The sequence below is a fragment of the Impatiens glandulifera genome, chromosome 3 (assembly GCF_907164915.1).
Source record: "Impatiens glandulifera chromosome 3, dImpGla2.1, whole genome shotgun sequence".
Lineage (NCBI taxonomy): Eukaryota > Viridiplantae > Streptophyta > Magnoliopsida > Ericales > Balsaminaceae > Impatiens > Impatiens glandulifera.
In genome coordinates this window covers 11503357-11530513 of record NC_061864.1, presented here as the reverse complement: position 1 = coordinate 11530513, position 27157 = coordinate 11503357, and the positions used below count along the sequence as shown (strand labels likewise).

The 27157-nt window shown below is 27.8% G+C and overlaps 1 protein-coding gene across 1 annotated transcript; it reads left to right on the top strand.

The window, feature by feature from the left end:
* Positions 1 to 776: 776 nt before the first annotated feature.
* LOC124929056 (pectinesterase-like) lies at positions 777 to 3728 on the top strand. The gene is made up of 2 exons (XM_047469320.1): positions 777 to 1826; positions 2927 to 3728. Exons 1-2 carry the CDS (start codon positions 806 to 808, stop codon positions 3631 to 3633), a joined length of 1728 nt encoding a protein of 575 aa, XP_047325276.1. The 5' UTR covers positions 777 to 805; the 3' UTR covers positions 3634 to 3728.
* Positions 3729 to 27157: the final 23429 nt, after the last annotated feature.

Below are 27157 nucleotides of genomic sequence, written 5' to 3'. Positions count from 1 at the left end.
TTGAAGAGCCAAACTGATTTTGAAGAGCCAAAAAACAGATCTTTACCGTTTAGAATGTAGCTTCAGAAATAACCAACAACTGCCAACATTTGAAGTCGATCAAACAGTGCAAATTCCGACAAACAAAAATATTCTCCAACTGCTATCTCAAACCTTTGAATCTATTTTTGTTTTAATCTATCTCTTTATAGTCCCTCACATTATATATAATATAAACCCAAATATCTATAAAGTCCACATAAAGTTAGGTCTATACATATATATTAATGTGATATTAATATTGTGAATTGAATATGATGTATTTATTTAATACAATATTAATATTGTGGTCTAATTATTATAAAAAAAATAGAAATTTGTATCATTGCTCAATACACGTGAGTGAGAAATCAAATGTAGCAGTATCTTAATCTAAGTTCAGGTTATAATAGTAGGTTAGGTGCATAGATGCCGCTGAACCAAAACAGAATAAAATATGATATGCAAACTTTGTAAATAATTTTACTTTTAAACCATAATCCAGCGTTTATTCATAATAACTTGTTCACTTCATTTTATTTTAGTGAAAAAAAATTATATTTAAACGCAAAATATATTTGTTTATAATTGTAATATATTATTTTGCAAACAACTCAACACACAAAATTATTAAAAAAAACCCTTAAATAATTAATTTTATAAAAATAATAATATCATTTTTTAAAATACAACTTCAATGAAAAAAGTTTTAATATCTTCTCCTCCTACTCCTATATATGTATCATCCGCCTTCATCTCCTTCATATGTCTCTTTCTGTCTGTCAAAATGTTGTTTTACAAACACATGAGAAACAGAGCACCATTACTACTGATAACTCTCTTCTTCTCCATTTCCGTTTTTCTATTTCTATTCCTAAACCCTAATAACAATAGTAGCAATATAAATCTCCCACCGCCACACACCCACTCCCATCTCCAGATCGCTCATCATCATCACTCAGCCTGCGATCAAACACTCTACACAGACCTCTGCGTTTCAACTCTCGCCTCAATCCCCAATCTCCACACAAAATCCATCCCAGAAATCATCTCCGCCACCATCAATGTCACCGTCTCCGAGGTCCGTTCCTCCGAATACAACTGCTCCAGCATCCGCCGCAAGTTCAGCCGCAAACTCACCCCTTACGACCGTCGCGCCCTCGAAGACTGCCTCGAACTCCTCGACGACACCATTGACGAACTCCGTTCCGCCATCTCCGATCTATCCACCAGAAAAACCGCTTCCAAACACTACGGAGATCTCCAGACTCTTCTCAGCGGCGCCATGACCAATCAACAGACCTGTCTAGATGGATTCGCATTCAGCAAAGCCAATTTACGCAAATACGTACAGGGAAGACTTCGTAAGATCTCCAAACACGTCAGCAACTCGCTTGCAATGCTGAAGAAGATTACCCCGAAAAAGTTCAACGTATCTTCTCCGGCCAACGGCGGTGAGCCGTTCCCTGAGTATGGAAAACTAGACCATGGATTTCCGACGTGGGTAACGAAGAAAGATCGGAGATTACTGCAGATTGCCAGTGCGAATGAGACGAAGGCGGATCTAGTGGTGGCGAAGGACGGTAGTGGGAATTTTACGACGGTGGGTGCGGCGGTGGCGGCGGCGCCGAATTCGAGTACGATTAGATTCGTGATATATATAAAAGCAGGGGCGTACTTTGAAAATGTTGAGGTGGATAAGAAGAAGACGATGATAATGTTCGTCGGCGACGGCATTGGGAAAACGCTTATTAAGGGTAACCGGAGTGTCGTCGACGGTTGGACTACTTTTCGATCGGCGACTGTCGGTAGGCACTTTCTCTATTCTCTACTTAATTTTACCGTTAACTATAAACACTTGTTGATTTGCATGCTTAATTTGTTTCTTTAATCATAAGTAGAAGACAAAAATAGCGCCAAAAACTTCCAAAATTAATTTAATTTCATCATTTTTAAATAACCCCATATTAAACAATTCATCGTTTTCAGAAGTCCTTATTTTTTATATTAAATTCCAAAATAATTTATTTTTCAATTATTCATTCATCCATCTTATTTCTCACATCATTTAATTGAGGATTGAAACTATTAAATATCTAACTGAATACAGGCATATTTTTTATTTATTATTTATTTTTTATTTGGTAGATATTTCAACTTTTATATATCTCTATTCAATTTGAATAATAATGAATTGACATGTCTTAGAAATAATAATAACAAGTAAAAAATAATAATAATGATCACATGAAAGAAAGTGATTTTCAAATAAGGACGTGGGCTGGCAGTGGGACCATTGATCCGCGAATCCATGTCTTTGTCCCCGATGAAACTAGCGGCAAACATCTTTATTTTTTTTATTTTATAAAAAATAAAATGTTATTTGAGTTTTAATTAGTAATTTAAATATTTAAATTAGATATGAGAAAGATTTTTGATAGAGAAATTAGAAAATCTAACATCAAACTAGGGATGAGTCATATTTTGTATTTGTCGGTGTGTACTTAAAAGTTAAAACCAAACTGGCTGACTTCATATTCTTAATTTATATTATATGGTTTTAATCATGTTTAGATATATTTAGAATCCTCAATTTATATAACCACCTCAATCATATATTAATTAGATATTGTTTGCCTCTGAATTTAATAATCAACAAGCAACAGCTTCAGGGAGATTGTTTGATTATTTGAGCAATTTTAATTAGTTGTAGTTTTATAATTTTTTTTTAAAATTTAAATGAATGATTAAAAAGGAATTGTTTTAAATGAAAGACAATTATCGGGGAGTCCGCTTTTTCCTTTCCTATAGTAGTAAATGCGACAAATTTCCACCGGGGACCACGTCTTCCTTTTCAATCTTTAATAATAATAAAGTGTTAATTATTTTTTTTTTGTCTTTTTTTTAGCTGTGGTGGGAAATGGGTTCGTAGCAAAAGGAATCACATTCGAGAACTACGCGGGACCCAGTAAGCACCAGGCTGTAGCCCTACGAAGTGGGTCCGATTTTTCGGCGTTTTACCAATGTAGTTTCGTGGCTTATCAAGACACTCTCTACGTCCATTCTCTCCGTCAGTTCTATCGCGATTGCGATATCTACGGTACCGTAGACTTCATTTTCGGAAACGCAGCGGTTGTATTCCAAAACAGCAACCTTTACGCCCGTCGCCCCAACGACAACCAGAAGAACATATTCACGGCCCAGGGTCGTGAAGATCCGAACCAGAACACGGGTATCTCGATACTGAATTGTAAGATCGCTGCCGGGTCTGATTTGATCCCGGTTCAGTCGACGTTCAAGTCGTATTTGGGTCGGCCGTGGAAATTGTATTCGCATACGGCGGTTCTTTTGTCGAATATAGGAGATTTGATTGAACCGGCTGGGTGGCTTGAGTGGTCGGGGGACTTTGCTTTGAATACGTTGGTTTATAGGGAGTATAAGAACCGTGGTGTTGGTTCGAACACGACAAGTAGGGTTAAGTGGGATGGGTTTAAGGTGATCACGAATGTTAGTGAGGCGAATCAGTATACGGTCGGGAATTTTATTGAAGGAGGAGTTTGGCTACCGGCTTATAATATTTCCTTTTATCCTAACTTGACTGCTTCTGGGGCCTAAGACAAATTCATCATTAGCCAAACCATTTCTTGTCACTTTCATTTATTTCCTGATGCATGTGCCCATTTATTTTAATAATAAATGATTTCCTATCATTTTTCCTTTTTTCTTTTTCACGTTTTTTTGTTAATACGGAGAAACCGCGTGGAATAAATTAAAATTGTTATCATTATTATGCATGAGGACTAAAATATTAGTTTGTATTATTAAATGGCTCACCTAAACTTCTAGGATTCAACGAGTATTTGGGGGAGGAATATATTTTGAAATTAGATAGACTAATCGGTTTAATAGTGAACTGCAATATTTTAAAAACCATCAACTATAATTAAAATTCCGAAGATTTAGAAAGCTTTCAAATTATATATATATAAAAAAAGGTTTAATGTCAAAAACCGAAAATAGTTTGTGGTGTTATTTATAGAAAGAGTTGGGTTGGGACTTGGAATGGTGGGTTTGGGCCAGTGAAATGGATCAGGCGCTAGCCCAGCATAAATCAGTCTTTTAACAAATTCTAAAACTTAAAAGCCCAACCCTCTAATCTTTCTTGAGATATCTAGAATAGATAAGCAACACTATAATGTATTAACAGAGATTGAGATTTGGGACATACACTCATTTGGGTATAAGAGTTTTGCTACTAAAAGCCTGTCATTGCAAAAAGTGTTCCAAAAGATATTATATATATATATACCTCACTAGTATATTTATTTGAAACAGATTTATACATCTGAAATAATTGAGAGGAAGGGAATAAGAGAGAAAATGACTGAAAAAAAAAAAAATTTATTTCTTCTCTCATTTTTCATATTTTTTTTTCTTTTTCTAACAAATAGGTTGATATCACACATTTTCCCTTTTGTTATTTCTCTCGTATCACTCTTCATTTAATGAGAGCTTGTTTGAAGGGGTGGTTTTTGAGTTTTGTTCGAGTTTTTTCTAAGAAAATCTTTGTTTGATTAAAAGTAAGAAAAAAATGTTTTTTTTTTTTATTTTTGATCAAATTATCTTTTATCTCTATATGTTTATTTAATAATTAATTCATATAAAAATGTAAAAAATAATTTTGATATTTGAAAAGATAAATAAATTGATTAGATCGATGATTTGAAAGTTTAATTTTTTTCAATAATCCGTTTATCAAACAAACAAGCTAAAGGATATAGGAGATGAAGAAGGTCACGGACCATTGACACTTGTCCAATCACATCAAAGAGCCATTTTCTTCTTCTTTTGTTTCGTCTGACATCGGTTTTTCTGGAGCGATATATCATATATAACTTTCTTTAGCTAAAGTACTACTGCTAATACTCAGCATGTACGTATATGGGTATTGGAAGGTCGAGATTTTGACCAACCCTAGGAAAGACAATTTTTGACCGTGCCTTTCTAGTGGCTTCTCTTTATTGATTTACCCTATAGTTATTCTTAAATTCAAGACAATTTTAACTTTTTCCTTTTGTATTTCACACTATATTTACTCTTAAGCCCAAACAAAACAAAAAAAAAACGAAACAGTAATCTCTGTCAAAGTTGAAACAAACAATTAGCCAAGCTCTGTTTGGAGCAAGTTGGGTTATTTAGGATTTTTATTGTAAAATTATTTAAAATTTTAATTAATTTTTTTTAAAATAAAGTAAATATATTATTGATGAAGAATAAAAATCAAATAAAAAATAAATATATAAAGATTTTTATTAAAAAAGTTAGTGTATATATGTAAAAGAAAAATATAATTTGAAGCCTTATTAATAATAAGTTTCTTTTTACATGTGATTTTGAGAGAGAGTTCATAGTATTAATCAAACATTAGTTTATGATCCATTGTCTTTTGTGATGTTATCCTCATAACTTTGATTCAGTATGTTTTGGTGGGAGGTTGGATAACGTGACTCATTTATTCTTCTTTTATACTGGGTTATTTGAAAATTTTATTAAATTTATTTATTTATTATTATTTTAATATTTTTGTTTTTATATCCCAAAAGATTAATCAAACTATTAAAATAATTTTTATTTATAAATATTATTTTTTTCAATAAACTTATCATAACCATAATATAAATAAGGCCTTGTTCGGATTGGGGTTTTTGAAAAAACCTAAAGAGAGAAAAAAGTAATGATTGGTGATGATTTTGAGGAGGTGATGATTATTTTTGGTAAAAAGACTTAAAAGGTATTGATATATATGAATAAAATAAAAAATAATAATTTAAAATAGAAGGTATTTTAGTATTTTGGTTAATGAAATGTGTGATGTGATTGTTGAGAAGTGATTGATTGGAAAACTGATTTTGAATGAATTTTTTAAAAACCCAAAGAAAACAAGGCCTAAGAGTACCATGCACAATGCAACTCTCATGGAATAGAATACTTAAGAGGTTGGGAAATAGTTGATGTTATAAGATGGGAATTAAATAAAAATCCATGGATTATTTTGTGAATTTTTGTAAATGAGAAAATATTATATTAATAATAAAAATATTCACAAAATTTTAAATGAAACTATACAATCTCAGCACTCATTTTTAAAAATAAAAAAAATATACATAATAAAATTTATCACTTAAATATAAAATTATTAAACTAGCCTCTCGTCAACTAAATTGTTAAACTACCTATGCCATGAATATCATTTGATCATGATCTAATACTCATTATTTGAACACAAATTTCATTTAATGAAGTTGTTTAGACTCTTCTTTTGCACTCTATTTGAATCAACACAAAACTAAATTAAACTTATTTTATTTTGACAATATATATATATGGGTATCGATCTGTTTTTAGGTTTTTGTTTCTCTTAATTTGATTTATTAATTATTCCATTTGAATGAGTTGAAAATTGTTACAAATGTTGTGACCTGCTTAGGATAGTTATCCATTTAAAGGATATATAGTTTGTCAAATGAAGACCACATTGTCACGGGCTAAAATTTGACCCGTGCGGCACTAAGCTAAATCGACCCTGATTCTAGCTTAGAAAGCCTTTCTAAACACAATGCAAGAAGAACTCAAACGCAAGAAAGAACTTAGAGAGAGAAAACTCTTGAGAATAAGAATATATTGAAAGAATGCTTGATAATTACAATGGAATACCTTCAGGGTATTTATAGGACTTACATGCATTAAATTAGGAATTACGTCTAATTACAATTTAATTACACTAATTTAAGATATTCCTTCCATAACAAGAATATCCCTACCTAATTTAGAATATCTCTTGTAATCTCTTCCTTAATTAGAATATATATTATAATCCTTTCCTTGATTAGAATATATCTTCCAATCCCTTCCTTAATTAGATTATCTTCCAATCTCTTCCTTGATTAGAAGATTCGCTGGGCCCACGTAGGTAACTGGGCCTCTCCTTGGCTAAGAAGATTAGCGCACTATCAGGCCAAGACTTTAATGAGCCTCGACATCCCCCGGATTGGGTCGTGACTCTAATGGGCCGTGACATACTCCCCCACTTTAGTCGTGGCCGTCCTCGGTTCGACCTTGGCATAATACTCTTCAACCTCTTCCTTGAAACATTCCCCACACGGTCCCTCGTATCTGTGCACAAGTCCCTTGAGCACAGATTACATAGACTTGCATTCTGGAATATCATGGAAGAACACCTCGTGGCTCGATGTTTGCACCCCATAAAAATGGGACGTGACATACTCCCCCACCTAAGTCGTGGCCGTCCTCGGCACGACCCTAGACCGGTGCATGGTGATCTTCTTTCTGGCGTCCCCTGAGCGCTCTTCCTCCCCCTTTGCACGTCACGACATTGGGTGCACTTATGGTCGCCAGACTTAACCGATATAAGATGTTTCCCACACATCTCTCGATTTAACACAGTCTCTTGAATCTGCGCACAAGCCCCTTGAGCACATACCGCATAGACTTCAACAGTTGCGGGGGAAACTTCCCTCTTTCCATCGTCCCCTTCCTTAACTGCACACCCTCTTAGATTTGCCCTTCTCTTCATATTCTTGGTGTCTCCCTCTGAATATGCCTGAGCACGATCTGCTTCTTTTCCCACAGACTTGGTGCGAGTGAAGGCAGACTGACTTTGGCCCACGTTGCCTGTGGCCAAACCTTGTGGTTCTAATGGTTGTGCGTTGTCTTTGGCCTTGAGCCCCTCGAAGGCTTCGACACACGCTATCTGGACTTCCTCGGGTACTTCCTCTTTTCCCTTGGACCCGTCCCCATCATCCATCTTGGCAAAAGTGGCAAATGTCTCTTTACCACGTTTGCGACCTCGAACGAATCGCATCGCTGAGAACCTGCTTATTCCCTCTGATTCTCTCCTTGTTGGAATCACGCTAGTCTTCCCGTGATCCAAAATGATTAAAGAATCGGAATAAGGCATTATGCAAGCGCGTACCTGATCGCACCATTCTAGTCCCAACACTACGTCGTAGTCTTCCATTGGGACCAAGGTAAATGAGACTGTCCCATTCCAGCCTCCGATCCTGGTGTGCACTCTCCTAGCCTCCCCATTTACCGGCTTGGCTACATCGAAGGACTTCACCGTCCCTCTTGTTGGGCTGATCCGCAGACCCAACGCATTGGCTACTCCTTCTCGCATGAAGTTGTGCGTAGCCCCTGTGTCTACTAGTGCCTTGATGCGTTTTTCCCCGATCCAAACTTCCACAAACAAAGAGCCCCTCCTTGTCCTCTTGTCCGACTTCACAACACTAGTCTTCACAGCATTGAGCAGTCTTAAGGATCCTATTTGAGTCTCTTCTTCCTCATCAGATGACTCAGTTCCTTTAACTGCTGCAACCTTTTCCCCCTTAAACGGGCACATAAACTTTATGTGATTATGAGCACCACAAATATAACAGGTTATTGGCTTACCCGAGTCATCGGCTTGCCTCCCTGAGTTTTTATGTGCATGCCCCTTCTTAGATGGGCGGTCTCCCCCACCTTTCTCTTGGTCTTGTGGGCGGTCTCCCCCACCTTCTTCCTCATCATACCTGATGAACTTTGGCCTGTCCACAGACACTTTGAGCTCTATCAGTCTTTCTGCAACCGTTATTGCCTCGGAAACGTCCCGCACCTTGGCCCTTTGCAGCTCCAACTGTGCCCAAGTCTTTAGGCCGTTAACAAATGCGAACAGTGCCTCCTGTTCCGTTAGACTAGGTAACTCGAGCATCAACTCCTGGAATTCCTTCACATACTCCTTGATGGTCCCTTTGTGCACAAGTTGACTCAACCTTTTCCTTGCCTCGTACTCGGCATTCTCTGGGAAGAATTGGCGTTTGAACTCGGTCTTGAAGTCTTCCCACGTTTCCATCCTCAAGGTCCCTCGTTCAATATCTCCTTCTCGCCTCCTCCACCACAGCAACGCCATCTCTTGTAGGAAGAAAGGTGCCGTCTCCAACTTGTCACGATCATCAAGTATGCTTGATGCCCGAAAGTACCTCTCCATGTTCCAAAGGAAGTCCTCCACTTCCCTTGCACTCCTCGAGCCTTTGAATGGAGTTGGCTTAGGAACATCCATCCGTTGAGGTGTCGCACCTCTATGTTCCCCTCCATTCCTCGCAATCCGCCTTTCCATCGATTCTAGCCTCCCCAAGATCTCCCTCTTGAGGGTCTCGACCATCGCATGGACTTCTCCCCGGATTGGATCAAGCACCTTCTGGCAGATGTCATTAACCTCCCCTCGAACCAATCCTAGCACTTCGTCCCGAATGCTACGATTCGAACCGTTAATGATCCCCATTAACTCATTCTCCAACTTTTCAGCACCCTCGTCCAACATCGTCACCTTCTCGGCCACCGCGCTAAACACTTCGAGAGCTTCTTGGTGATCGCTCATGCCTTCTTCAAGCCGGGTCACCCGCGCTTCCATGGCAGCACCTCTCTCGACAGACTTATCCCTCTTGGATCCCTTGTCCTTATGTTGGCCGGTCGGAACCTTAGTGACGGTAGTTCGTGAATCCATTTCTTGCAGCTTGAATGCGGAAATTCAACCTTGCTCTAATACCACTTGTCACGGGCTAAAATTTGACCCGTGCGGCACTAAGCTAAATCGACCCTGATTCTAGCTTAGAAAGCCTTTCTAAACACAATGCAAGAAGAACTCAAACGCAAGAAAGAACTTAGAGAGAGAAAACTCTTGAGAATAAGAATATATTGAAAGAATGCTTGATAATTACAATGGAATACCTTCAGGGTATTTATAGGACTTACACGCATTAAATTAGGAATTACGTCTAATTACAATTTAATTACACTAATTTAAGATATTCCTTCCATAACAAGAATATCCCTACCTAATTTAGAATATCTCTTGTAATCTCTTCCTTAATTAGAATATATATTATAATCCTTTCCTTGATTAGAATATATCTTCCAATCCCTTCCTTAATTAGATTATCTTCCAATCTCTTCCTTGATTAGAAGATTCGCTGGGCCCACGTAGGTAACTGGGCCTCTCCTTGGCTAAGAAGATTAGCGCACTATCAGGCCAAGACTTTAATGAGCCTCGACATCCCCCGGATTGGGTCGTGACTCTAATGGGCCGTGACATACTCCCCCACTTTAGTCGTGGCCGTCCTCGGTTCGACCTTGGCATAATACTCTTCAACCTCTTCCTTGAAACATTCCCCACACGGTCCCTCGTATCTGTGCACAAGTCCCTTGAGCACAGATTACATAGACTTGCATTCTGGAATATCATGGAAGAACACCTCGTGGCTCGATGTTTGCACCCCATAAAAATGGGACGTGACAACATGCATGCATGATGATGATCTTTAGAATTTCTGTAATAGTAATAATAATAATAATAATGGGTTTATTTTGACCATTTTTTGATGAATCAATGAATGAAGCAGCATTAATAAAAGAGTGTCTTTGGCTTAGTCCATGTTCATTTTCTGACTTCATATTAATTACTTTTCTTGTCAGATTTTATTCGGTTTTCGTCTTCATCCAATTTTTTCCTTCAACTTTTATAATACCATCTACATTTTGTTAAAACATGCAATTAATAATAATAATTATTATTTTAAAAAGCTAACACTATTTCGTTATTTTTAGTTTCAACCTAATACGTTTTTAATGAAAATTAAAATTCAGACCATTTAAATATTTATTTTTCTTCCTTATAAACTTAAATGAGTATGATCTTAATTTAGTTAATAGTTTTGAGGGTTAATGTGTTTTTAATATTATTTAATTAATAATTTAAATAAATTTTATTAAATTAAAATAGATTTACCTTTTCAAAAATAAATAGTTAGAATATTTTGTAACTCAAATATTTCAGGTCAAATTAACAAGCCAATCTTGGTGCATGCAACAAATGGAAGAAGACATGTCTTTGAAGTGTAAAATAGAAAACATGGGCAAATCTTCACGTTGTTGTTATTTCGTCAAGTCTTATTCCTTGACCATCACCCAATATATTTCACAAATTATTAAATAAATAAATAACTTTAAACGTTGTAAGTATAAATCGAACTCGTGAATATTTGATTTTTAGACACCGATTCTTATAACTTGAACTATTCTAACAAATTTACTATAATTAATTTTGTTAGTTAACAAAACTCATATATATATATATATATATATATATATATATATATATATATATATATAACTTGTTGTCCAAGAAAAAATGACCAAGTAAAAACTAGAGATATAACCATATAATATGTGCAAGAAAAAGAGTAATTGAAAATATTAATTGAATGAAAAAAATTCCAGAAAAAAGTTTTTTATTTTATATGTCTAAATAGGATGACACAACATACAAAGTATCCATGTAAACAACCTCGATTTTGGTGGCCGAGAGATAAATGAGAGACCTACCATGCTAAAGAAGTAATCGGAGGGCTAGGGCCTAGGGTTATATATGAATATTTTATTTTTTATATGATTTTTTTTAATTTTTTAAGTGAGAAATTTGTAATCATGCACAGGACAAATGATGGAGACTTATAATTATTCCTGAGAAAAAAAAATTAAAAATGATTTTCCATTAGTTTTATCAAAAAAATTATAATATATACATGCTTTAGATTCATTAACCATTTGACTTAGAAAATACATTAAAAGCCTCAAGAACATTGGCCAGATTACTTACATTTTGAGATTTCACATTTCAAAAGATGTTGACTAAAAAAAAATATAGGGAAGAATTGTCCATTTGAGAGATTTTAACTATTCTCGCTATTATTATTCTTGTTATGAAAATTAAAAGCATGGAAAAAATGCAAACATAAAGTCTAAGTATTTCCTAAATCATAATCTAATATAAGTCATTACATTTACCACAACGGGCCATTAATCTGGATACATATTTAGTCAATAAATTTCTTTAAAAATATATTTATGTTAGATTTGATCAATTGTATATACTGAAACTATATTTTATTGGTAATTTAAAGCTAATCTCTGTCTTCAAAAGAAACCAATTGTTTTGGTCGACACATTATCAACTCAAAATCTATATTTTTGTCACAAGCAAAAAAGAAACCCACTAAAATTACGTACGTACAGTTACATACAATGATCAATAAATTAACACAATTGAGAAAAAGATTAAACATTAATCATCCTAATGGTCTCTCCCTTGATAAATGGAATGAAAACCAATGTTAGTACAATTATGACTTATTTTGATCTAGAATTTACAGAGTTTGGGGTCTTATTTGATATTCTTTCCACTTAGAATGGTCCTATTTCACTGTGCAAATATTTATAGCGGTTGGGTTGAGACATTAATTGATAAAGGCATGGGGGTATATATATATACAAGAAAACATCTCTTTCTCTAGCTATCACTCTCACTCGATAATCTAATCTAAAAGATCTCATTAACATTGGTATTAGGCAATAACATACGACAATTAACCTTAGAAAAATAATTAAACAAAACAGGGGCATGCATGATTCTGGATTGTGCTAGAAAATAAAATCTGAATTTTGATCATAATGAATGAGGATAGGAATGATCGATCCTTTGCCTTTGGTCATATATATATATTGAATGAGGATGGGATGAATCAATTTTTCTTGACCTAGCTACAAGGGTGATTGATATGCACTAATCATTCAATTGGGTACTTCTATATAAATGTTAAGATGTTGATATATATATATATTGTTTTGTAAGTTGAAATTTTAAATAGTATTTTAATATAATTAATATTAATTTATTCATTTTGTTAAAATAAATACTAAAATTTAATTTATTTAAAATATACATAAATTTTTTGTATCACTATATATTATTACATATTAACATTTTTTTATTAAAATAAAATTCTACTTTCTTAAAATTAAGATCAAACAATATTTTTTAATAATTCATAAGCCTTGTGGGTTCTTTTTGGTTAAAATACTATTAATATATAATGATAAAATTATATTTTTTAAAAAAATAATATTTAATATTTTGAGTAATGAAATAAATATTATAATTTATGAGTGAATGTAGACTGATTATAATTAATTATTTTATAAAAAAATATAATGAACAAAATTTTACATTATTTCAATAAATATATAAAGTATTTATAAAATTGAATTATGATAATTTTTTTTTCTTCTAACATTAATATATAATGAACCATCAAAATTAGTTTCATGAAGCATGGAAAAACTACAATATTTTTCAAAGATTTTTTATTATAAATTTTATAAAGAATTACATGAGAAATAAATTAAATATTATCTTATTTGTAAATTAATGTCATGCATGTTGAATGGAGTAGAATATTTTTATTTTAAAAAGTATATATATTTTCAATAAAACGACAGTTTAAAGTGGGAATAAATGTTTTTCATTGTTTTTTTTTTATATAAAGACCGTATATCTTATGAACTAATGAATAAGTCAAGTCAAATACTCTCTTAACCTATATAATTTTTTTTTTGAATTCCTTGCTTCATCATATTCAGGATTTAATATGATTTTGACAAATAGATTTTCCCGACAATTCATCTCAGTAATATATGTTCTTCATTTAACTTTATAGTCTCAATGAAGAAGAAGTGGATACAACTTCAATCACCCTAGTTAGTCTCTGAAAGAGAATATTGATGATAAATTTATAGACCTCCAAGAAGATTAAGAAGAAGTGAAAAAAATGCTTAATGATCTTATTACAAGTTGAAATAAAACAAAAAAGTTAGTTAAATCGAAAAAAAACAATATAACTAACTATATTTAAAAATATAGAAAGTATTAAAACTCTATACAGAAAACTAAAACCGCATTTATATATACATACTTATAACTAACTAATTAGGTTATAATTCGTCTAATTTTTTCTTTTAATATTTTAGTTTTTTTTGCATGATCTCTATTTGTTGATGTAATAATATTGTTAATTAACTTTTGTGATAACATTAAATAAATTTATTTGTATTTGGTTAATGAATTTATTTTTCTATGAATGTAATCTTTAGGGGTATAGAGAATCAATTAAAAAAATATCTTATTTTTTAAAAATATAATTAATTTTTTTGAGTACAAATTTAAATTACAATTTTTTTATATCAATTTTATACCACAATCTAATCACAAAATTTATTCAATTAATAAAGTCTTTTTATTTTTTATTTTTAATCAAATAATAAAATATAACTTATAGCTCTTAATACATTTTACATCTTAGACTGTATAATTAATTAGTACTACAATCAAACTTTGCAATAAAATTAATAATATTTCATGGAGTAGATATTTAGAATATTATACAATAAATAAAATTAAGTTGAAAAAATAATACACATAAAAGAAAAGAGAGTATGAAAGGTAATAGCCAAACTAGTATTAATAACACATGTTTAATAAGGAAATATTACACCTGGTTAATTAATTATGTATATATAATATCGCTTAAATTTGAAAAGCTCTAAATCAGCACGACCACCTTCTAAGATAAACTGAATCAGGTTACAAAATTTGTTAACCCGCAAATCATTCAAACATGTTACCAAATAATATGAATGAAGACACAAACTAAAAAATTTAATTAAAGGAGGTGACAAATTTTTTTTAGATTATTAGTCTACCTACGTCTTAAATTGATTATAAAATAACTTTTTAGGGCTAGAATATATATTTATTTTCTTTATATTTATTATATACACCATTATTTCTCTAAACTAGCATGTATCTCGTCTAAAATGATATAAAAATCGAAAAAAAATTAAGATGAAAATGTGATATCATTTTTAATTTATTTTTTAATTTTTTATATATAGATTAGTTAGTTAAAAAGTTAAACTTATATTGTTAAAACATCCCACGTTCATCAAATTTGGTGTTGTACTTATTTTGTTAGGTTGCAAGTTTGAAATATATATACATATAACATTTTTAATTTTACTTTTAAATGTTTTAAGTTTATGGGCGGGTCAACTCACAATCCGACCCAAATATCTATTTACTCTCACATATATCTAAATAACCACAACTCTCAACCCGGTAATGTAGACAATTAAAAAATTAAGGAACATTATATATATATATATATATATATATATATATATATATATATATATATATATATATATATATATATATATATATATTAGTTAGTTAAAAAAATTAAATTTATATTGGTAAAATATTTCACGTTCATCAAATTTTGTATTGAATTTAAAATATAAAGTCTTATTAGCTTAGTTGGTAAAGGTTGAACTTTTTTTTTGTTAGGTTGCAAGTTCAAAACATACATATAACATTTTTATTTTTAATCGTTTTAATTTTATGGGTGAGTCAACTCACAATCCGACCCAAATATTCATTTACTCTCAAATGTATATATCCAAATGAACCACAACTCTCGACCCGACAATCCAAACACTTTAAAAATTAAGCATCATTATATATACTAGCATGATTTCCGTGCGATGTAAACGGACAAATATATAAAAAAAATCAAAATTTTTATATAAAAAAATTGAATCACACTATATAATATATTAACGGTTGTTATATTCAATAATTTAAAAATATTTAATCAAATAGAATAAACATAAATTTTTACTTTAATTAAATTTTGTTATATAAAAATTGACCCATTTAAGTTCCATTTTTTTTATTTACATTTTTACACGTGTATTATAAAAAAATAATAATCATTTAAATTTTATTATATAAATTATACCATTAAATTGTGTATGACATTAATTTATAGTATTATAATTGTTAGACACTATATATATTAAATATATAATTTTGAGAAATTTTAATATTGCGTATATATTCTTTCACATTTTCATTTTTATTAATATTTTGTGAAGTTATCTAATTTCAAATTTATTATAAGTTTTCTTTATAGAAACTTTTTTTAAATACAAGTAAAATAAAATAATACAAATATGGTCATTTATTCAAAATTTTAGGTTTTTCGTTCTATTAATTTAATTTAAATTTTATTTTTTTTAACGTGAATTATCACACTATCTTAAATTGGCGAAAATAATATTAGAAGAAAATATGTTTGTATTTTTTTTCTCTTTTGTACATAATTATTTCAGTTTCTATTATATCCTTTCAAAAATTTCGAAAATAATTTATTATACATTAAAAGTCAAAATATTAATTAAAATATATGTAAAATATCTATTAAAAATAATATTGAACCATCTTTTTTATGTCAATATCATAAAACACTTGTTTCAAAACTATATATATATATATATATATATATATATATATATATATATATATATATATATATATATATATATATATAAATATTTTATTTTGGTTAAACAATAACATTAATTATTATTTTTATTAAAAAAATAATAATTCAATTTTATAATATTTTGTATAAAAATATATAAATTTATAATAATATTATAAATTAAATTAATAAATATTTATCAATTATTTAAAATATATCAAAATATGAATTATTTATATATATATATAATTTATTTATTATATTTTTGTATTATGTATATATATATAATTAAAATATTAATATTATTCATTAAAATACAATTTTATTTATAATTTTATTATAAAATATCTTATTAGGTTTTGTTATAGAAAAAAATTGATAATATATATTTTTTTAAATATTTTAAATTTTTAGAGGCATTGAATTATCAGGTTTCTCTTGAATTTAAATCATCGTCTTCTTTTATTTTCTATTTTTTTTCAAATCAAGATCGAATTTTTTCCTCTATGTCTCTCTTACGTTGTCATCGCCCACCTTCGTCGCGTCGCCGTCGCCCACCTCTTCTTTTCGTGCTACTTATATCTAAGAAGAAATGTGAGTCAATTTAAGAAAGACCTAGACCTAAGTAGAAATGAGAGACGATTGTAACGCGAGAATTTGATAAACCGTGAGATTTTGATTAGAAATTCATATAAAATGTGTAAAATTAAAAAATTAATTAATTTTAAATTTAAAAAAAAAACTTTTCAAAATCCACAAAGGTAGAGAATCTTCGGCTTCCTTGTAATTTCGAATCCTCGTATTCATTCGCTTTCCATTTTTCTTCAAATCAAGATTGAATATTTTCCTCTGATCTCTCTTCCGTTGTCGACGCCCACCTCCTATTCTCGTGTTAACTATAACTAAGAAGAAATGAGAGTTGATTGAATAAAGACTTAGACCTAAGGAAAAAAGAGAGACGATTGTACCGCGAGAATTTGATGATAAATTCATATAAAATGTGTAAAAATTTGGTAGATATCACAATAAATTTTTAGTTTTAAACATCATTATATATATTATCTCTGTTCGAGCAATTTGTACATATATTACTTATATATATTATCTCTGTTCGAGCAATTTGTACATATATTACCCTTACTTTTAGTTATGTCCTTCCCCATCAATCACAAATTCACACACGCATTAATGTAAGGACTCACATATGTCATATTACCCACTCATACATGGCATCCACATCGACCACCAATTCACCCACTCATACCCACATGCACAATTATAAATTCGCATAAATTAAGACTCGAACTCTAATCTCTACTATGAAATATGAACAATTTAACCATTAGACCACTTGTGTTTTTTGAATTTAGTTTAAAATTTTATGTATGTATAAATATTTAATCCTTGTTAATTAATAATAGATAAAATATATAATGAATAAAAAAAATAATCATATAAATAATAAATATGCATAGAAGGATAATATGAAAAAAATATATATTTATATAAAATTAATGATAAAATATACTATACATATTTTAGGAGAGCGCTTAATAATAAATTTTAAATAAATTAAAATATTTATAATTTTTATTTTATTAAAAAATATAAAAATTATGTGTAAGAAAATATGAAATATATATATATATATATGAGAAAAAAGAAAATAAAAAATAAATTAATTATTAGTGTTACAAAACAAAAATTAATTAGGAAAGATATATTATAAATATGAGAGATAAATAAATATAAAAGAGAAATTTGTAATTTTATTTTAAGTTTATTAAATTATTTAAACGTTATTATATATTATGGATAGTATTATTATGTATATTATAAATATATATATATAATATTAAATATAAATTTATATAAAATTAATGAAGAAAAATAATATATATAATTAGGAAAGAAAAATTAGTAAAATAAAATAAAAATTAATTAGAAAAGATAAATTAATAATTGAGAAATGATTAAGAGAGAGAATGATGTGAGACAATTTGATTAATAAAAAAATAACAAAATTTTTCTTTTCTCTCTCTCCTCACATTTTATCATTTTTCCAACAAGTGTGATGTAGTGACACATCCTTCTCTTCCTCATTCTCTTCCTCAAATTCATTCCCCATATCACTCCTCTTAATAATTATGGTATTAGAGATAAATTAATAATAATGAATAGGTAATTATGACAAAAGAGAGAGAAACGGTTATCTATATATATATATAATGATGCTTAATTTTGAAAGTGTCCTGATTACCGGGTCGAAAGTTGTGGTTAATTTGGATATATATGTGAGAGTAAATGAATACTTGTGTCGGATTGTGGGTTCACCCGCCCATAAATTTAAAACGGTTAAAAATAAAATTAAAAATGATATAGGTATGGTTTGAACTCGCAACCTAACAAAACAAGTATAACTCTTTAACCAACTAGGTTAATCTATATATATATATATATAATGATGTTTAATTTTGAAAGTGTCCAAATTGCCGGGTCGAGAGTTGTGGTTAATTTGAATATATATGTGATAGTAAATTGATACTTGGGTCGGATTGTGGGTTGACCCGCCCATAAACTTAAAACGGTTAAAAATAAAATTAAAAAAGTTATTTTCATGTTTCAAACTTGCAACTTAACCAAACAAGTACAACTTTTTAACCAACTAGGCTAACAACACTTTATATTTAAAATTCAACACCAAATTTGATGAACGCGAGATATTTTAACAAGTTCAACTTTTTAACTAACTAATATATATATATATAATGATGATTAATTTTTAAAGTGTCTGGATTACCGGATCGAGAACTGGGGTTAATTTGGATATTTATGTGAGAGTAAATGGATACTTAAGAAGGATTGTGGGTTGACCCACCCATAAACTTAAAATGGTTAAAAATAAATTTAAAAAAGTTATTTGTATGTTTCGAACTTGCAACATAACCAAACAAGTACAACCTTTTAACCAACTAGGCTAACAACAATTTATATTTAAAATTCAACACCAAATTTGATGAACGCGAGACATTTTAACAATAAAAGTTCAACTTTTTAACTAACTAATCTATATATATATAATGATGATTAATTTTTTAAAATGTCCGGATTTCCAGGTCGAGAGTTGTGGTTAATTTGGATATTTATGTGAGAGTAAATGGATACTTGGGTCGGATTGTGGGTTGACCCGCCCATAAACTTAAAACGGTTAAAAATAAAATAAAAAATGTTATTTGTATGTTTCGATTTGCAACCTAATAAAACAAATACAACCCTTTAACCAACTAAGCTAACAACACTTTATATTTAAAATTCAACACCAAATTTGATGAACACAAAACATTTTAACAATAAAAGTTCAACTTTTTAATTAACCAATCTATATATATATATATATATATATATATATATAATGATGCTTAATTTTTAAAGTGTTCGGATTGCCGGGTCGAGAGTTGTGGTTAATTTGGATATTTATGTGAGAGTAAATGGATATTTGGGTTGGATTGTGGGTTGACCAGTCCATAAACTTAAAACGGTTAAAAATAAAATTAAAAATATTATTTGTATGTTTCGAACTTGCAACCTAACCAAACAAGTACAATCTTTAACCAAGTGTGATTGAGATGTGGTTTGCCGAGAGATAATAGACCGGTATCATTTGAAAGTGGTTAAACAAATATGAATTAAATATTTGATTGACCAAAATATGAGGTCACAATGCTAATTATTAAAAAATATGAAACAAATATTTGATTGACAAAAGTAAAAGTGTAAAGTCAAGAGATAAGAGATTAATTCGGAAAAAATATGTTATATAACATGTGAGAAAATAAGTTATTTTATCGAAGTGAATAAAATGTGGAATGAGAACGTTATATTTTTATTTTAATACATTATTCGTGATTTATTAAGAATTTTAAATATTGAATAGATATTATTATAATTTTTTTAATTTATTTTGATTTTCTTAGTTTAATTAAGGTGAAAAATTATATTTATTTTATTTGATTTAGTTTTTTAAATTATTGAATATAGCCGTAATTGATATATTATAGAATGTGATTCAAATTTTTTACAAAAATTTTTAAATTTGTTAATTTGTTGTCTTAATTATTTGCTTATATATTTTACAAATTTAAATTATAATTTTTTTTATATCAAATTTTATACACCATTTAAACACGAAATCTATATATATATATAATGATGCTTAATTTTTTAAGTGTCCGGATTGATGGGTCGAGAGCTGTGATTAATTTGAATATTTATATGAGAGTAAATGGATATTTGGGTCGAATTGTGGGTTGACCCGCTCATAAACTTAAAACGGTTAAAAATAAATTTTAAAATGTTATTTGTAGGTTTCGAATTTGCAATCTAAAAAAATAAGTACAACATTTAACCAAATGTGATTGAGATGTGGTTTATCGAGGGATAATAGACCGGTATCATTTGAAAGTGGTTAAAGAAATATGAATAAAACATTTAATTGACCAAAGTGTGAGGTCACGATGCTAATTATTAAAAAATATGAATCAAATATTTGATTGATAAAGTGAAAGTGTAAAGTCACGAAATGAGAGATTCATTCGGAAAATATATGTGATGAAACATGTGAGAAAATAAGTTGTTTTATCGAAGTGAATAAAATGTGGAACGAGGGCGTTATATTTTTAATTTTAATAATTTTAAAAATTGAATAAATATTATTATATTTTTATTATATCCGTGTGTATTATAAGGAAAATTTTCTAGTTTATATAATTATTAAAGTTATTTTTAATCAAATATTAAAAAATTATAATTTATAGCTCTTAATACATTTTACATTTTAGGCAATATAATTAATTATTACTACAGTCAAACTTTGCTGTAAAAGTTAATAAAATTTCATGGATTTCATGGAGTAGATATTTAGAATATTACATGATAAATTTTTAAATTTGTTAATTTGGTTTCTTAATTATTTGCTTATATATTTTACAAATTTAAATTATAATCTTTTTTATATCAAATTTTATACACCATCTAAACACGAAATTTATATAATTAATAAATTTATTTTTAATCAAATATTAAAAAATTATAATTTATAGCTCTTAATGCATTTTACATCTTAGCCAGTATAATTAATTATTACTATAGTCAAACTCTGCATTAAAGTTAATAAAATTTCATGGATTTCATGGAGTAGATATTTAGAATATTTCATGGATTATGTTGGAAAAATAATACACATAAAAGAAAAGAGAATGTGAAAAGTAAAACTACAGTATTAATAACACATGTTTAATAAAAAAAAATTACACCTCTTTTATCAATTACATATTTAATAAAAGAAATACTACATTTTAAATTTGAAAAAAAAAATCGAGAATTAATGACCTTAAATAAAAAAAATAAAACCAATGGTGTAAATAAACATAAATTATTATTAGTTATATTTTTTAAAAATAAACTAAAAATTAGTTTTTATGCACCAAAATTGACTTAATTATCATCCTTTTTGAAGTATCCCATTTTATGCTAATCTAAAAATATTATGTGTATAATTAACAACTTTGTGTCTTATTCAATTTTAAATAGTCATTGTGTTTGATCTTCTTCCTGATTTTCCCAACTGATTATATTATTAAACTTTAAAAAATTATTTTTGTTTAGTTTGTAAAATTTAAAAAAAGTTATTATTATCCTCTAAAGTCGTGACCCATTTTTGTTGAAGACATTTTAAACAATTTTAGAGAATACATTTATAATTTATATTTAACACTAATACATGTAAGCTTAATTTTTATTTTAAAAACTAGCATGCTCACATAATTTTCTAAGGGTAAGTTTGGTTCACCTTATTATCAACCTAAGTTTATTCGCAAGTATGTTAGATATAATTTAAATTTATTTAATCCGTTAAGTTTAATTATGTTTGATTTAATTTATTTGTCAAGTTTATTCATTTTTTATATTTATAATTTTATTTAATAATTAATATTATATATATATATAAAGTTATATATATTAATTTAATTTAAAATATTAATAAATTATTTAAATTAAAAAATAATATATATTAATTTTTATAAATTTTTGTTAATATAATTTTAAATATAAAAAAATGACTTAAATTAAAAAATAATATATTTTAAAATAAAACAATTTGAATATATTAATTTATATATATATATATAATTTTTTTACAATTTTAAATATATTTAATATAAATATGATATAATATATATATATATATTTATAATATTTTAAAATTCATAGTCTCCTCTCCCTTTCTCTCATTTAAAATCATCATTTCGTTTAATTTTTTTTTAATTCATTATTATTATATATTTTTTCACTCTTCCATACTTTCCTTCTCAATTCATTTTCAATTCTCACCATCTTCCTACTGCGATCATTCATTTAACATTTAAGTCACGTTTGATTTATCTTAATTGTAATTGGTATTTTAAATAATTAATTAAGATTATTTTAATTTTTAAAACTATAATTATAAATTAAAAAAATCACAGTTTATTTATATTTCATATTTACTTAATATCAAAATATATATATTATAAATAATAAATAAAAATGTATTTAAATGTATGTTTTATTATTATAGTAATTTTATATAAATATGTAAATTATTAAAAATAAATTGAATAAATAGAAAAAACGAGAGAGAATAAATAAAATGAGTTAAAAGAGATAAATAAATAAGAGAATAAATAAAATAATTAAAAATAAATAAAATAAATAATGAATAAAAATATTTAAAAGTGATTAAATAGAAAATCACTAAAATTATAATGAGATTATAAGTTTAAACTATGAATAATGAGGTAAAGAGAAAATTGAATTTATATATAAAAATATGTTTGATTATAATTTTTTTTTAGATGACTTGTTATTCAAAATTATTTAACAAATCAAAAACCTACGTCAAACAATAACTTTTGATTTTAGAAATATAAAAGTGTTTTAATTAATTTATAATGTGCAAAAGATGGTGATTACAAAAATCATAAAATTCTGTTATGAAAACTTATTAACAAAATCAAAGTGAAATATAAACCATTCATGTTATTTGATTTCCACAATTAAAACTTATTAATCAGATTCATATATTTATTATTAACATTCTCACATCACATTATGTATTTAATTAAATATTAAAAATATACAAAATATAATTTAACATTTCTCTATGTTTTATTTTTTATATTTTTTTATCTATTCCTTAAATTAATTTGATTTATAATAATAAAAAAAATAGATGCCCTCTTCAAATATATATATTCTAACGAGGAGATACACATTAGCAAAATATGGGCATTAAAAAACATAAATAAATCAAAATAATAAAATTAACCAACATATTAGTTGTACTTAAAACTAATACTTAATTTATGTTTATGCAACAACAACAGTTAAAGAATCATAACAGTCACATTTAAACAAAAAAATCCAGATAAACAAAAAAAATCAAAGTTCATAATAACACTAATATATAGAAAAATGAACTTAGTGAAATAAAGATACGATTGTTTAGAGGTGAAACAAATAAAATTAGAAAACTAGCTTGTATCACGTGCATTTGCACGAGTAATAATATAAAACCGTGAAAAAAATATTACGGTAAAATTTTTATGGCGGGTCAACCCACAATCCGACCCAAATATTCATTACTCTCACATATATCTAAATTAACCACAACTCTCGACCCGGCAATCCGGACACTTTAAAAATTAAGCATCATTATATATATATATATATATATATATATATATATTAGTTAGTTAAAAAGTTGAACTTATATTGTTAAAATGTCACGCGTTTATCAAATTTTGGGTTGAATTTAAAATATAAAATGTTATCAGCCTAGTTGGTTAAAAAGTTGTACTTGTTTTTGTTAGGTTGCAAGTTCAAACCATACCTGTAGCATTTTTAATTTTATTTTTAACCGTTTTAAGTTTATGGGTGGGTCAACCCACAATCCGACCCAAATATCCATTTACTCTCACATATATCCAAATTAACCACAACTCTCGACCTGGTAATCCGGACACTTTAAAAATTAAGCATCATTATATATATATATATATAGATAGATTAGTTAGTTAAAAAGTTGAACTTATATTGTTAAAATGCCACGCGTTTATCAAATTTTGGGTTGAATTTAAAATATAAAGTGTTATTAGCCTAGTTGGTTAAAATGTTGTACTTGTTTTGTTAGGTTGCAAATTCGAACCATACCTATAACATTTTTAATTTTATTTTTAACCGTTTTAAGTTTATGGTCGGGTCAACCCACAATCCGACCAAAGTATCCATTTACTCTCACATATATCCAAATTAACCACAACTCTCGACCCGGCAATCCGGACACTTTAAAAATTAAGCATCATTATATATATATATATATATATATATATATATATATATATATATATATATATATATATATATATATATATATAAATAAATAAGAGAATAAATAAAATAAATAAAATAAATAATAAATAATGAATAAAAATATTTAAAAGTGATGAAAAAGAAAATCACTAAAATTATAATAGATTATAAGTTTAAACTATGAATAATGAGGTAAAGAGAAAATTGAATTTATATATAAAAATATGTTTGATTATAATTTTTTTTAGTTGACTTGTTATTCAAAATTATTTAACAAATCAAAGACCTAAGTCAAACAATAACTTTTGATTTTAGAAATATAAAAGTGTTTTAATTAATTTATAATGTGCAAAAGATGGTGATTACAAAAATCATAAAATTCTGTTATGATAACTTATTAACAAAATCAAAGTGAAATATAAACCATTCATGTTATTTGATTTCCACAATTAAAACTTATTAATCAGATTCATATATTTATTATTAACATTCTCACATCACATTATGTATTTAATTAAATATGAAAAATATACAAAATATAATTTAACATTTCTCTATGTTTTATTTTTTATATTTTTTTTATCTATTCCTTAAATTAATTTGATTTATAATAATAAAAAAAATAGATGCCCTCTTCAAATATATATATTCTAATGAGGAGATACACATGAGCAAAATATGGGCATTAAAAATCATAAATAAATCAAAATAATAAAAATTAACCCACATATTAGTTGTACTTAAAACTAAAACTTAATTTATGTTTATGCAACAACAACAGTTAAAGAATCATAACAGTCACATTTAAAGAAAAAATCCAGATTAAAATAAAAATCAAAGTTCATAATAACACTAATATATAGAAAAATGAACTTAGTGAAAATAAAGATATGATTGTTTAGAGGTGAAACAAATAAAATTAGAAGAACTAGCTTGTATCCCGTGCATTTGCACGAGTAATAATATAAAAAATTGTGAAAAAAATATTACGGTAAAATTTTTATGGGCGGGTCAACCCACAATCCGACCCAAATATCCATTTACTCTCACATATATCTAAATTAACCACAGCTCTCGACCCGGCAATCCGGACACTTTAAAAATTAAGCATCATTATATATATATATATATTAGTTAGTTAAAAAGTTGAACTTATATTGTTAAAATATCACGCGTTTATCAAATTTTGGGTTGAACTTAAAATATAAAATGTTATTAGCCTATTGGTTGAAAAGTTGTACTTATTTTTGTTAGTTTGCAAGTTCAAACCATATCTATAGTATTTTTAATTTTATTTTTAACCGTTTTAAGTTTATGGGCGGGTCAACCCACAATCCGACCCAAGTATCCATTTACTCTCACATATATCCAAATTAACCACAACTCTCGACCTGGTAATCCGGACACTTTAAAAATTAAGCATCATTATATATATATAGATTAGTTAGTTAAAAAGTTGAACTTATATTGTTAAAATGCCACGCGTTTATCAAATTTTGAGTTAAATTTAAAATATAAAGTGTTATTAGCCTAGTTGGTTAAAATGTTGTACTTGTTTTGTTAGGTTGCAAGATCGAACCATACCTATAGCATTTTTAATTTTATTTTTAACCGTTTTAAGTTTATGGTCGGGTCAACCCACAATCCGACCAAAGTATCCATTTACTCTCACATATATCCAAATTAACCACAGCTCTCGACACGGCAATCCGGACACTTTAAAAATTAAGCATCATTATATATATACAGATTAGTTAGTTAAAAATTTGAGTTTATATTGTTAAAATATCACGTGTTTATCAAATTTTGGTTGAATTTTAAAATATAAAATGTTATTAGTCTAGTTAGTTAAAAGGTTGTACTTATTTTGTTATGTTGCAAGTTCGAACCATACTTATAGCATTTTTAATTTTATTTTTAACCGTTTTAAGTTTATGGGCGGGTCAACCTACAATCCAACCAAAGTATCCATTTACTCTCACATATATCCAAATTAACCACAGTTCTCGACCCGACAATTCGAACACTTTAAAAATTAAGCATCATTATATATATATAGATATGTACATTTCAATTTTATATTACCTATGTTGCTAATATATATAAAACTCAATATTAGTCATGGAACTAATATAATAACACTAAAAACTAAAAATATGATGAAAGTGTTTTTTATTTAATTATGAAAGGAATATATTAAATTGATTTTGTATATATTTGTTGTTAAAAAAATGTGATTGAATTAGGACAAAAATTTATTAAATGACTTGAAATTTTAATTTTTTATTTTGGTATTTAGATTTTTCAAAGTGTCATAAAAAGAACAAAATCTATGTATTAAGATCTATAAAGTTTGTAAAAAATGTATTTTTTCTATCCACTTCTTCAAATATTTGGTAAAATAAGAATTATTAAAGTAAAATCACATTTATTTTTCAATATTTTTAATTTGAACT